At 35.3% G+C, this 14712-nt stretch overlaps 1 protein-coding gene across 1 annotated transcript in view; it reads left to right on the plus strand.

The window, feature by feature from the left end:
• Positions 1-12097, plus strand: part of LOC145688076 (uncharacterized) — a 28628-nt gene extending 16531 nt beyond the window's left edge. The window contains exon 2 of the mRNA XM_081761799.1: positions 9641-12097. Coding sequence (XP_081617925.1) covers positions 9658-11190 — 1533 coding nt within the window. The 5' untranslated portion in view covers positions 9641-9657 and the 3' untranslated portion in view covers positions 11191-12097. The remainder of the gene's footprint in view (positions 1-9640) is intronic.
• Positions 12098-14712: the final 2615 nt, after the last annotated feature.

The raw sequence follows: 14712 nt of genomic DNA on the forward strand, positions 1-14712 counted from the left end.
GTTGCGTTAGGCTAATGCCTTTCTTTTGTAATGTTTTCTCTAGACCAAGTTCTGCTCGGCCCGGTCCTGTGCAGTAGGGTTCGTTTTTTTTTTTTTTTTTTTTTTTTTTTTTACTGAAATTACGGTTCTGGAAAGAAAAAAAAAGAAAAATGGCTGGCTTGTAATAGTCATAAAAATGTGCAATGAACCTAAAATAAGATTCATTATACGTATATTTTTCGAAGAAATTAATTTATTTAGAACACTCGTGAGTACCCGCCGTTTCCAACTGGCCTATATAAGATTTCCAAATCAAGACGGGAGAGGACGAAACGAGCAGGAGAAATTTGTAGAGAAGTTTTGACTGTATCATAGTCTTGGATATATATGAATGGCGTACCTGAAAGTCTATTTTCACTTCACCTTTAATTTCTTGTTTGACTGCCAACACCGACTTTGTCCACAGAAAGTTCGTAAGTCTGATTTTTGCATCAGTTTGTTTGGTTTATTGACAATAACAAACTCAGTCTATAGTCTATGCAACCCGGAGATTCAATATCGAATTCACGAAAGCTCTCCAACGACTTCTGTCCCTAGCCAAATGGATTCAATTTCTACTTTGTATTCGTTTTTCTGCGAGATCCATCTTAACATTGTCCTCTCATTTGTGCCTACGTCTTCTTAATCGTCTTTTTCCGATTAGATTCCCAATTAAAATTTTTAAAGCGTTCCTACTTTCTTTCATTCTATTACATGGGTTTACTGACAATCGAACAAGCAAACTAAGATATTGCAGCATGGAGAGTTGAAAATGACGGACGTACACGATCAAGTACTCGCACCTAAGTTTTTAGAAGAGTTCTTCAAGCAGGTTGTGTTAAACATATAGTCATACATCATTATTACCATGCATATAATTTAAGAATAAGTTCAATGCAAGAATAATTATATTTTAGTGCATTTCAAGTGCTTGAAATATATATATATATATATATATATATATATATATATATATATATATATATATATATATTTTTTTTTTTTTTGAGATTCTTAAACAAAATTTGAATCGATATACTTATTCAGGATATAATCCGACACTGTCACATTATTAGTGTAGTTCGGTTGACAACATCGTGTCCGTGAATTTTCTCGAAGTACTCTCGTTTTCTCCCACATTCTCATTCCATCAATTTTACCATCATCATTCACTTGCTTTAATCATTCGTCTCCATTAGCATAACGGACATAATCGTTGGACGTTAAACTGAAATATTTCATCTTTTATTAGTGTAGATTAAAGGGTTTGGCAAACTTTCGTATGAAAATATCGGCAACACAAATTATTCCAATAACTGGTATTCTCTAAGTACTAAATACAAATAATTAAGTAGATAAATTATAGGATTGATTTTTGCTTTCACAATATTTTGAAAAATTCGGAAAATCGTGGCCACGACTGATGAACACTCAAATGTAGCTGACAAAGCATAGAGAATTAGTGACAAAGTCAGGCAACTTTAAAAGGCAGTAAAAATCATTTGGTTATCTTCAAGTGATTACAGTATGTTTGAAAAAGGCATCATTACATATAAGTTGATTCTATTGATACGAAACAACTTCATTTATTAATTAGAAACTGCTTTGGATTGTGCAAAATCACTTTACACTTCCAATCAAAGGCTTTTACAATTACTGCAATTGCGCATCAATGAAGAAACGGAATATTTCAGTGAATCGAAAGTGCATTCAAGGGTCAAAAATTCTTCATGTCCTCTTGCGTATATTTCAATTTCTGGAAAAGAATACTAGCCGTTGTTTCCATCAAATCATACTTTTCGCATGAAGCAAGTTGTTTCTTGGTGTGTGTGTGACAAGACTGTATTACTATTTCAATGTTGCCTTTCCAAAACTTTTATATGAACTGTCATTTTTCTTATTATATAATTTCACTCATAAAAAACAAACTTTCTACGATAGATTAGAACCTCCGAACTTTGGTTTCATTAATTTCATTTTCTCACCACCTTACAGTTGGAGATTTTTTCACTTAGTATGATGGCTAATTTGCTGCGTTATATAAGTAGACAATTGGAAAAGTTTGCTATTCACGTATTACAATACAACATTTTCATAGATTGCCAGGTTATTAATGAAAAATTTATTTACGAAATATGAACAAAATTGCCTCAGTTGTTTTTGATAAAATAGTCCAAAAAAACTCACTTGTTGTTGGCTTTTTCCAAAAAAAAAAAAAAGACATACCATATTATAGAATTGGTATCAAAAATATTTATAAAATATACGCAAAATAGTTGTGGCTGTTTTTGAGAAAATCATATATATATTTTTTATTTTCACAATTCAGTAAACTATCCTTACTTTTAGGGGCAAGGGGGGAATTTGAAACCTCTTCCTAGAAAATCACATAAAAACTTTTAGTTTAAATTTGGTCTCGATACGTTGAACAGTAATGGCCCCTAGGTGAGTATATATCAGGATTTACGAACAAACGGACGGACATGTGTCGAAAAATCAGATTTTTGGCACCTATGAGCCATGAAACTTGTAAATTCGCTGAAATGTCGAATTTTATTTTTCTCACGATCAACATACTATTTTCTTTCGTGAGGGTCGCGCTGACTTAGTGGTAAAGCGTTCGCCTCTGGTTCATGGGATCCTTGGTTCGATCCCAGCTCGCGCAAAGTAAGTTTTATGATGGACAAACACCGTGTGTGGGTTTTTCTCGGGTTCTCCCGTTTCCTCACACTCTCTTCATCCCACCATTTCATTCGTTTCTCATCATCATCGTCTCCTTTAGCTTAGCTGGTAAAATCGTAGGACGTAAAACTTAAAGATTTCATTTCATTTCATTACATTTTTTCTTTCGTCACTCGAAAATAATAATAATAAAATGATATTCATAATGGCGAACTCCAACATGACAGCCGTAGTTGTCACTTGGGCTTTTGATGTTGTCCCACCCGAAACCATCTATGTGCAATGTCGATCCCAGGAAAACTTTTTTTTTGTGCCCCCGTACTTTGACCAACCCTGAATTTCAAGGAAATTTAATATAAAAAATACAATTTTTATGAAATGTGTATCCTTTGTGATTTAAGAATTACCCTACTCATTGAGACTGATATTGCTGAAGGGCTAGGAAGTGTATTTTCCGATTTTTTCAACATTAGCTCGTTCTTAATGTGCACGTCACTATTTAGGTTAGTTTATTTTAGCTCCTTTACCTTACAAATATTCTGCATAGACATAATACAGTAGTACATAGCGAAGAGAAAAGATCTGTGTTTGCTAACCATATTGCATTTCTTAGCTATTTCCGACTTGCAACTACTACTTGAATTTTTCTAATGAAATAAGGTAATCCCGGTTGATAATCTTACGAAATATACCTACAGTCATCAACATAATGCATAGAATATTTTGTATACAAAATGCCCATCAAATAATATTTATTATTATATATGACTAGCAATTATTATCCGCTTCGCTGGGTTAAATTAAAAAAAAAAAAAAAACAGTAATATGTTTCGTTGGTCAGTCACTTTTTACTATTACTAAAGCGCTCTTTGTTATTGGTCATTTTCGATTACTTTTATATATCCCCTCTCCTTCCCATGTTGCGGGTCACGGCATCGGAAGTGTACTTGTTCATCTCATCTCATCGATATATATATATCCCCCTCCCACAATTTTTGCGGGGCTTAATTTAGATTTAAATGGCATCAGAACTGTCACTGTTTATCTTAGCGACCTCATAAACTATAGATTCGACATTAACATAGGTCATTTTCGATCATATGTAAATGTCTTTCCCCTCCTTTAAGTTACATCGTCAAAGTAATATGACAAAAATCATCTTATGTTCGAACTTCATCTAAGTTGAAAATTTGATGGAGATCGGACCGGTGGTTCAAGAGCTATTAAATTTTATTTATTTTTATACATCTCCCCTCCTACCTCCTTCACTAAGTTCTATCGTCAAAGTGAATAGATGAATACCATCCCAGGCCGGAACCTCATCTATTTTGGAAATTTGATCGAGATTGGTCAGGTGGTTCAAGAGCAAAGTCACACAGACAGTCACTTTCATTTTTATTTTTTACATATATTTCCGCCTCCGCCTCCTCCTTCCCTATGTTGTTCCGTCAGAGTTAAATGACAAAGATTATCCCAAGCTTGAACGTCATCTATGTTGAAAATTTGATACAGATTGGTTGGGTGGTTCAAGAGTTATTAAGTTTTATTTATTTTTATATATCTTTCCCCTCCCCTTCCCCTCCCATAAGTTCTACAGTCAAAGTAATATGATAAAAACCACCCCAGGTCCGAACTTCATCCATATTGAAAATTTTATTAAGATCGATCCTGTGGTTAAAGTGTGATGAAGTCAAAAGACAGTCACTTTTATCTTTATTCTTTTTACATATATATCTCCCCCTTCCTATGTTGCACCGTAAAAGTGGAATAACGAAAACATTCTAGGCCCGAACCTTATCTATGTTGAAAGTTTGATCAAGATCGGTCTGGTGGTTCAAGAGTTATTAAGTTTTATTTATTTTTATAGCTTTCTCCCCTCCCCTTCCCCTGCCCTAAGTTCTATCGTTAAAATGATATGATAAAAAGCACCTCAGGTCAGAATGTCATCTATGTTGAAATTTCTTTAAGATCGGTCGGGTGGTTTAAGCGTGATGAAATCGCAAAGACAGTCACTTTTAGTTTTACTTTTTTGACATATATCTCTCCCCTTCCCCTCCCCTTCGTTGCACTGTAAAAGTGAAGTGAAGGAAACATTCAAAGCCCGAACCTTATCTATATTGAAAGTTTGATCGAGATCGGTCGGGTGGTTCAAGAGATTAAGAGTCACAAACATAGTCACTTTCAATTTTATAATATAGATTATATATGCTAAATTAAGCAAAGTAATTTGAAAGCATGTAAATGAAGATACTCTGTTTCATGAGATTCCACTAAAAATATGTGGAGAATTAGGACCCAAACCTAAATTGTTAAAGTGTGTGAAAAGGTTTGTGTGAAACAAACGCATTAGAGGGCCCAGAAAAATCGATGGGGGGGGGGGGGGAGGAACGAATCACCTTTTGAGTCATTAATGTACGGTTCAAATACAGAATTTTACCTCAAATCAAAATAAAGTAGTGCAGTATTTTTAGAGACATATAAAAATGTAGCCTATAGGGCGGAGGGGGTCACCCCCACCACAATCTCTCTGGATTCGCCAGTAAGCAAACGTAAAAGTGAAAGAGAAATCTAATGTATGTTCAACTCACACTAAATTGATCGGCTTCTAAGTCATATTATAATGGCGATGCTTTGTCTATGGGTAATGATAATTCCTAAAACTCAACAATCGCCGCTCCGCTACGTTCGTTAGGAAGTTCAATATTCAACAAGCCTCATCCCCAATCCACATCGATCGTACTATCACTAACTGTTAAATAAAAATAATGTTGTAAGTACATATGTAAAATCCACATTTTGTTTATTGAATGTCAAGTGGAATATGATTTTGTAACTAAGCAAGATGTACACATGAAATGAAATGAAATCTTTCAGTTTTACGTCCCACGTTTGTGCCGACTAAGATTAAAGGAGACTGTGATGATGAGAAATGAATGAAATGGTGGAATGAAGAAAGTGGGAGGAAACGGGAGAACCCCGAGAAAACTCCGCTCCACCACAAAGTTTACATGGCGTGAGCAGGGGTTGAACCAGGAACCCCATACACCAGAGGTGAACGCTCTACCACTGAGTCACAGCGGACCGCCAACATGTACACAGTATGTAAACTCAGACATTTATTTATTCAACAAAGTCTTTTAAGCTATTAATCAATATTCTAGAATCAGAAGTCTTTATTTCAACTCATGAAATGTTATACAACTATCTAGAACTTGGTAGGGATTAAGAATAGGTGTACCAATACAAAGTAATCACATGTATTCTGGCTTTTGGACAAGATATATTCTTCATATCTTCAAAAATATTTTATGAACAACGTTATTCTGAAGATTTTAATCATTTTGGCTATAAATACAGTGTTTTCATTTGCTGATAATGCTCGACATAAACTGTCTTAAGAACGACAAAGTAAATTACACTGTAAACCTTTCTCAAATAGTGGCAGTGTCATATAGAGGGTGTTTCAAAACAATACCGACAACGTTTGGGAGGTCATTCCTGACACCACAATAAGACTAAATGTATAGACCAACCTGGGTGCACAAATGCTTCCTTTCGGAGTTACAGGCTGCCGAAAACATGAAAAAAAAAATAACTTTAAAAGTCCATAACTCCAAAACTATGGGACCTACCGTAGTTGGATCAAGACTCTACTTAGGAACTAATATGTGCCCTATCCAGAAATCCATGTTTCAAAATCCTGTGGTACTTCCGCACTAATTTTTATGGAGGTAGTTGGTGAGTACTTCAAATTATATGCCCGTAGCGAAACTCCCTCTACAAAAGTTGTTGCGTGAGTACATTAGGATTCTAAAACATGGATTTTTGGATAGGGCACGTATTAGTTCCTAATTGAGATCTTGATCCAACTACAGTAGGTCCCATAATTTTGGAGTAATGGGCCTTTAAAGTTCATTTTTTTTATGTTTCCGACAGCCTATAATTCCGAAAGGAAGCATTTGTGCACCCAGGTTGGTCTATACATTTTGTCTTATTGTGATGTCAGGAATCACCTCTGTGACGTTGTCGGTGTTGTTTTGAAACAACCTGTATACAGATGAATGGATAATTGTGTGTATGTTCCAGCATAATTCTGGAACGCCTGGAGTAATTTCAACCAAACTTGTATATATATGACTTAACAGTCTAAAAAAATACTGCGGGGATAACATCCCTAGTATCCCTTAGGGGTGACATATTGACGGACATTGGGGTCGAATTCGTAGTTTTCGTAGTCGCTAAGCTGACTTGTGACATTTTCGATGTCTTCTTCTTCTTCTTCTTCTTCTAAGCCTTTTATCCAATTAGCTGGGGTCGACTTTTCGGATCGCTGTCCCCCACCTGTTTCCATCTTGTGTCATATCCGCTGGGACACCACATCCCACCATATCGTTCTGAACACAATCTGCCCACTTCTTCTTTGGCCCGGCTCGTTTTCCACTCATTTCTATAGCATCTCTTATTCTTCTCTTTTACTTAAATTTGATATGCATTCTCTTTACAGTAGACGTTTCCTTATTCAGCAAACATATTTGTACAAGACAGTAAACTCAGTAACAGATAATTGTAATTTGCTCCAATATATTAATTTCAATATACCAAAACGACCATTACGTAAGAATTTAATATTTAACATAACGAGATCTCGTATTACAATTCACCAGGACTCATTCATAGTTAGAGCTTGTAAGAATTTCAATCAGCTGGTTTCATCAGATTTGGATCTTGACTTCTCTTATCCTACCGCTGTATATTTGCGTATACTCAAAAATAATATTTTGAAAAGACATTATGTATGGATTAATTAAATAATTAAGAAGTGTTATCTCTATGACTTATTTCTATGAGTTGAACCTATGCTGGAGACTGTTTTTTTATTTTTCATATTTTTCATTTTTTCATTTTTTACATTTTCTTTTAAATTTATACTATTAATATTTTAATTTGTTTTTATTATTTAACTTGTATTTTTCCTTGTTTACATGTATTTTTTATTTCTTTCAGTATATAGATGTATATGTATTTCATATGTAATTATGTGTGTATACATATGTTCCTCTGTAAATGGAGTTTGGCTCTGTAGAGGACTATTATAAATAAATAAATAAATAAATAAATAAATAAATAATCTACTCGCTGAGCTACTTTTTCTTAAGGTCTTCTTACATGCCAAATCATCTCAGTCTACTTTCTTGCAGTTTTCGTATTTCTTCTTTCTACTACTCACCTTTACTGTACTCCGGATAATTTCATTCTTAATATTGTCTTTTCGCGTCACTCCACACATCCACCGCAGCATCTTCATCTCCGTAACATGCAACTTGTGTTCCTCTCTCTTCTTCTTCGTCCAACATTCCGCTCTGTGTAATAAGGCAGGTCTCACTATTGTTTTGTAATCTGTTCCTTCAGGCGTATTGGTACCCTATGGTCACACAACACTCCTGACTCTTCTCTCCATTTCGTCCAACTGATGCTAATTCTGCCGTTACCATATGCTTCCTGCATTTTCCTGCAAAATTGTTTGCAATTACTTGAATTTCTTCCTTTCTGATGGCATTTAAGCTTAAGTTTAGTCAAGGGTTTGAGACATCCACAGTAACCCTAGAGAGTGAAGAGTGTGGGGAGTGATATATAAAATAATTGAAAACGTCCAATATTAATGTCAAATTTATAGTTTATAGGATTGTTGAGATGTCTAACTCCAAGTTCAGCCCTATTGGAGTAAGGAGTGGAAGATGGAGAAAATTACATTTAAAAAAAAAAAAACAAGATTGGTGTCGAATTCATAGTTTCCAGGGTCAGAAAAACGGCTGATACGTTTGAAACGACTTTTACAACTTAGTTATTACCCCAAACTGAGTGCTTATCATGCCACTTTGATTAAAGGGCGTTTTCTGGGGAATATTGTGCTTCAACGTGTATTACAGACATAGAGTAGTATTTTATGGACTTTTGTCATTACATTTTCATTGAAATACGTATCCTAAGGAAGAAAGGGACCCAAATATTTACCATAAATCTATTCTTCCGCCCAGAGAATGGATATTTCAGCTGGTTGTACATAAAATTAAAAGTAACTGTGCACACTTATGTACTTAATAATCTGAGCTTTAAAAAAAGAAAAAGAAATGAAATATGAAAGTTTCTAGATAGGATAAAAGCAAAAACAAAAGTAGTCAGAAACACTAAAGTGTGGCCCGGAAGTGGGCGTACTCCTACTTGGTGTTTTCTGATGGTTTTAGGTTTTACCCACATTTGTTTGGTAACATTGCTTGCCATTGTCTGGTAGCATTGCTTGCCATTGTCTGGCAACATTGCTATTCATGTTCATTTACGATACGGCACTTCGCCATTTACGTACGTAATTACCTGAATCAGACGTTTCCTGGCCGCTGGATCGGAAGAGGTTGTGAATCTTCACCAGCTCCCTTTGCCTGGCCTCCAAGAAGTCCCGATCTCACGACACCAGACAATGCTCTCTAGGGTTTTATAAAGCAACAAGTAAGAAACACTCGATATCACTCAACGCAGGAATTATGGATGGTGATCATACTCTGGTTTATGAGTCTTAAAACTCTTAAGACTTCAAGGTAGCTGTGTACATAGACATTCTACCATAACTAACACTATACTGTTGAAACTAAAGGGAGGATACGCCCACTTCCAGACCACCCTGTACAAACTTTGGAAGTCACATTCAGATATTTTGGAATATCCAGCATGTGTTTTAAAGTAACTATGTACTTATTTGTTTATTTATTTATTTATTCCACAAATTATCTTATCGTATACCGACCTTAAGGCTAATTTTCACTGAAATTATAAAGAATGAACAAAAGAAATAATAAGAGAAAAATGTATTCTTCATAACAGAAAGTAAAATATGTTCTTCATATTTATGTTGAATATAATTTTAATTTTGTCAATTATTTCTTTTCAGGTTAACCACAATTGAAGATGGAACTTCGCTCGAAATTGCTCGCTCGCAGGAAGAAAATTGATTTGTTTGAAGAAAAGTCCAACACCCACGGCTTCTTTTTCCGCTTAAGATGCATTGTTTACATTCTAGACGCTATTTTGGCGCTCTCTTTAGGTTACACCTTCTTCGTAAATGATGTTATTTGTCAGGGAATTGATGACGTCCCACTCCTTGATGATTTCGATACTTGCTGGAACGAAGCATTTCTTGGTCGCCCGAACTCATCGAGTACAGCAGATGTATTTGATGATGCAGAAATTAACTCTAGAAAACAACGCTACTTCAAACTGATACCGTTCGTCTTTATGATTCAGGTCCTTGTTTTCTTTAACTCATATTCAATGTGGATGCAGTGGGATAATAGAAAATTTTCTCAACTTATTGCTGACATAAGAGAAGCCCCTGTTACCGATAAACTGATAACTGATATTGCAAATTTAGTTGCAAAGAGAATTCAGAGTTTCAAATCGAACAGAATGATATTTTTGTTGTGCTATTGGTTTGAGGTATTATGCGCTTATTCAACTTGTTTTGTAGCTTACGCTATGGGTATAAATCTCTTTAAATATTATTTCAGTAGCAACCAGTTTAACATCAATGGATTTTCGAGCGGTGAAAATGATGTTCCGGACTTTGTTCCAGGCTATACCGTTTCTTGCACAACTACTGAGAATATGACGAAGGTAACTTACTGCTTCCTATCCTCGAGCGACATCTACATGAAAATTGGTGTAATTGAATCGTGTCTTTCTTTTACCGTTGTTGTACTAAGCATCGTTTACCTCATATTCAACATTTTATTCTCATGTGTGATTATGGCTCGGGCAATTTATTTAGGGTATCTTACCAAGTGCAACGATCGTAATGCTGTATACAAATTGGCCAATGTATTGTCATATGATGAGTTTGTTGTACTGGCTGTTATCTGCGAGCAAATGGAATCCTCATTTCGCGGGTATTTTGTGTCGGAATTATCAACGTTGCTCCCATTCACTGATAAATGGAATAATCTCACGGATGTTGAAGCAGATGGTAATACCCATGATGACGATTGTGATGTATATGACACGGCTGATGACACAGATTATTCAGACACAGGTGACACAGGTAGCGATACTACAGATACAGATACGGATAACTGTACCGAGAGCACAGATCTTTCAGATACAGAGAATAAGAATTCTAGGACAGATCTCTATTCGGGAGCATTCGACTCGGAAAGGAAGCAAATTGCTTTGAAGAACGTAGAAAAAGCAATGGGACCATGTCTTGTATGTGATTTGGCTATGTTATTCTCAACACCCATTGTCCTTTTGATCGAGATGGATGATTACCTACACTATGGAACAACTGAGGATATCATATCTATGGAAGAAGGTTTTGGCAATTACCAACGGTCGGTTGTCATATACCAACGGGAGAGAGTGGTTGAAGATGAAGATACGGATAAAGAGGATAAAAAGATGAAGAGGATACAGATGAAGATACAGATGAAGATGAAAAGGAAATAGAATATGAGGTAGACGACGAGGATGAGACTGAGGATGAGGATGAATATTTATATTGTTTGAAACAAAAGTACCAAACAGATTTGTGGTAATCAAGAATGAGAGTCGCTATTGCCTTTTACTAGAAAGCAGATAGGTGTTATTAATTTTGTACGCAAGTAACAATGTGTATAATTTAACATATCTGTACAGTTTCTGTTATTTTACTCTTAAGTTGGCGGACGAAATATTTCATAGCATTTTTCTTTTTTTAAAAATAACATAATTAATTGAAAGCACTGGTAATGTAATTGTTTCTAAACAACATATGTACTATCCAAAATCGAATACTTTACGTCAGACCAAAATAAGATTGTTGAAAATAGTAGTGCCAAAATATTTAATTTCTTTTGTAATTAATAACAATTTGAAAACAATTTTTGTGTCTTTTTTTGTATTTTCTTTGCGTATTACAATATTTTAATGGTTGTTGTTCTTAACATTTGAGATCTCAGATGTACAATGATATTCAGAACTGGTATTTTGAAATATGTAAACACAAATCTTGCTAGTGAAATTTTTTCGTGCACTAACGAACAGAAAATGATTATTTGCAAAAGGTGTACCATGTGTGATTGTATATGAAGGAGAGCAAATATGGTCGAAAGATATGTTTTAAGAAATACTCATTTTTGTTCAAATGTATTGCGTATGAAAATTGTAGTTAAATTCATACGGTTTAAGTGTTTTGCACTTCAAATATTGATATATTATTTTACATTTCTTCATTTAAAGTAATAACCGCAAATGTACGATTTTCTGTACTATTAGAACATTTTCTTTAGCTTCATTATACAGCTTTTTCTTATGTATTTCATTCAAAAATGTAAGTTTTACTTTTCTCATATTAAAACAGTACAAGGATAAGTAATTATGATTATTTCTTCATGCTAACAGCAAACAAGTTTACCTGTGTTGATCACATTGATAACACACACGGAATGTACTTGAACCTGAACCGAAAAAGTGAGGGTGATGGATATATTTCCTGAAAGCTTGGGTCAAGGTAAGATCAAAACCGGTTACCAAAATTGGGGAGGTCTCAAGCATTTCGCTTGAGGGCAGCACGTTAGTCATTTTTATTAACACCTTTAAGCGTGTCTTAAAGTGCGTTGCAACCCCGAAAAATCTGAAACGGTGAGACAAGTATGAAAACAAAAACATGTCTTTCATCATTTCAAAAGTATAACGTATCAAAGTAAAATAAATTGTCCCAGGGTCCCCCGCAGGGTCCCAGACGGGGTCCAACTCAAAATTTTTAAATGGAAAGGGGGTCAACTTGCATATCGTATAAAAGTTGGTGTTAAATAAAAGAAGATAAATCAAGTCGCAACTCTCTACGATAAGCCTGTGCAAAAAAGCGGTGGGTCAAAATATCAACAAAATCTTTATTGCAAAGTCTATGACCACTCGTATGAATCTGAAACGGTGGAATAGGTGTAGAAACAAAAACACGGATATGTCATTATTTCAAAAGTATAATAATTCAAAGTAAAAAAAAATGTTCCAGGGTCTCTCGCAGGATCCCAGACGGGGTCCAACTCAAAATGTTGAAATGCAAAGGGGCTCAAATTGAGTATCGTATGAAAGCTTATGTTCAGTGAAAGAAGAGAAAACAAGTCTCAAATTCTTGATGAAAAAGTCTATTGCCATTCCTATTAATCTGAAGCGGTGAGACAGGTGCAAAAACGAAACAAAACAAAACAAAACAAAAACTAGAATGTATCAAAGGAAATGACTCGTGCCATTTTGCAGTGCTTATCGACAGTCGAGACTTGTCCAATGTCCAATTCTGTATCATTTAACACGAGCTTTCACATGATGTGCTTATTTACCCCCCTTGGCAATTGAAACTTTTGAGTTGGACCCCGTCTGGAATGCTGGAGTTGAAACTGGGATATTTCTTTTTTCCTTTGATACATTCTAGATTTTGTTTTTGTTTTTTTTATGCCTGTCTCACCGTATCAGATTAATAGAAGTGGCAATATACCTTTTCATCAAGAATTGAGACTTGTTTCTTCTTCCTTCACTTAACATAAGCTTTCATACGATACTCAATTTGAACCCCTTTCCATTTCAACATTTTGAGTTTGACCCCGTCTGGGACCCTGTGGGCGACCCTGGGACAATTTATTTTACTTTGATACGTTATACTTTTGAAATGATGAAAGACATGTTTTTCTCTTTTCATACCTGTCTCACCGTTTCAGATTTTTCGGGGCTGCAACGCACTTTAAGACACGCTTAAAGGTGTTAATAAAAATGAGTAACGTGCTGCCCTCAAGCGAAATGCTCGAGACCTCCCCAATTTTGGTAACCGGTTTTGATCTTACCTTGACCCAAGCTTTCAGGAAATATATACATCACCCCCACTTTGTGGGTTCAGGTTCAAGTACATCCCGTGTTAGTTTGAAGTACATTCTACTAAAGGATTTTGTCCCTGAATCTCACCTCTACAGTTTGCAATTGACATGAGTGGTTAGAGAACGTCCTTAAAACAGCAATAAATATGTTTCTTTTTCTTCGTAGATCAGGGCCTCAAAGATGTTTCGAAAGTTTATATCTCAACTGCATGTTCACAATTGTAGACTGGATATAAAATCCGTGCTATGTGCCAAAAATGGAAAAAGTTAGGTTTAATGTAAAAGTGTGGCCTATGTGACTAACACTACTCAATGAAAAACTGGATGCCTAGTATTTACTATGGAAGTAGTTCAAATAATCCCCAGGAGAATGCGCGTGCCTATATGTCCCATCAGTTCTGAAGTAACATCTGGGCTGTTTACTCAATGTGTTCGTTTTGCCACTTAGAACGGATTTTATATTCAGTCTACAATTGTTCTAATACAACTGCACCTACTTGATAAAGCCAGAGAATTGTTTGCAATAGGCTACAGACTCAGCCACTCACTTTGATTTGAAAATATATGTATTATAACTAATAAACAGAATTCCACCAACCATATATGTATCTGTTTGGGCCATTTGAAATATTGTTTCAGGTCAAAATGTTGACATTTCTTATATACGGCAGCTAAGAATAAGGCGTTAAAAAGAAGTAGAAATGAAATTTTTAGTTTTAAGTTTCATAAATATGGAAACGTTTGATGAAGGAGGATGATAACGAAAAAATGCTGGAATGAGAATGTGGGAGGAAACGAGAAGAACTTAAAAAAAAGACACGGACATGACGTTGCGTACAAGTCACATGGACTGGGATCTACCCAGAGACCCCTGACATGGTGAGCGCTGTATTATTCAGCCACATTCCCCCTAAAAGCGAGGTGAGTGGTAATATTTTCCTGAAAAAACAAAGAAACAAACAAACAAACTTGATATACTATGTAGGGTTGGTGTGATGTTCAGGTTGTGTACATAAAAATCGATGTAAGAAGGCTACATCTGTATATTCTGTTGAGTACCTTCTTGGACACGATGCAAGTACTAGTATACATTGTTTATTTCCCTTCGCATAGTTTAAGCAAC

Source organism: Thermobia domestica, chromosome 6, assembly GCF_964235325.1.
Source record: "Thermobia domestica chromosome 6, izTheDome1.hap1.1, whole genome shotgun sequence".
Lineage (NCBI taxonomy): Eukaryota > Metazoa > Arthropoda > Insecta > Zygentoma > Lepismatidae > Thermobia > Thermobia domestica.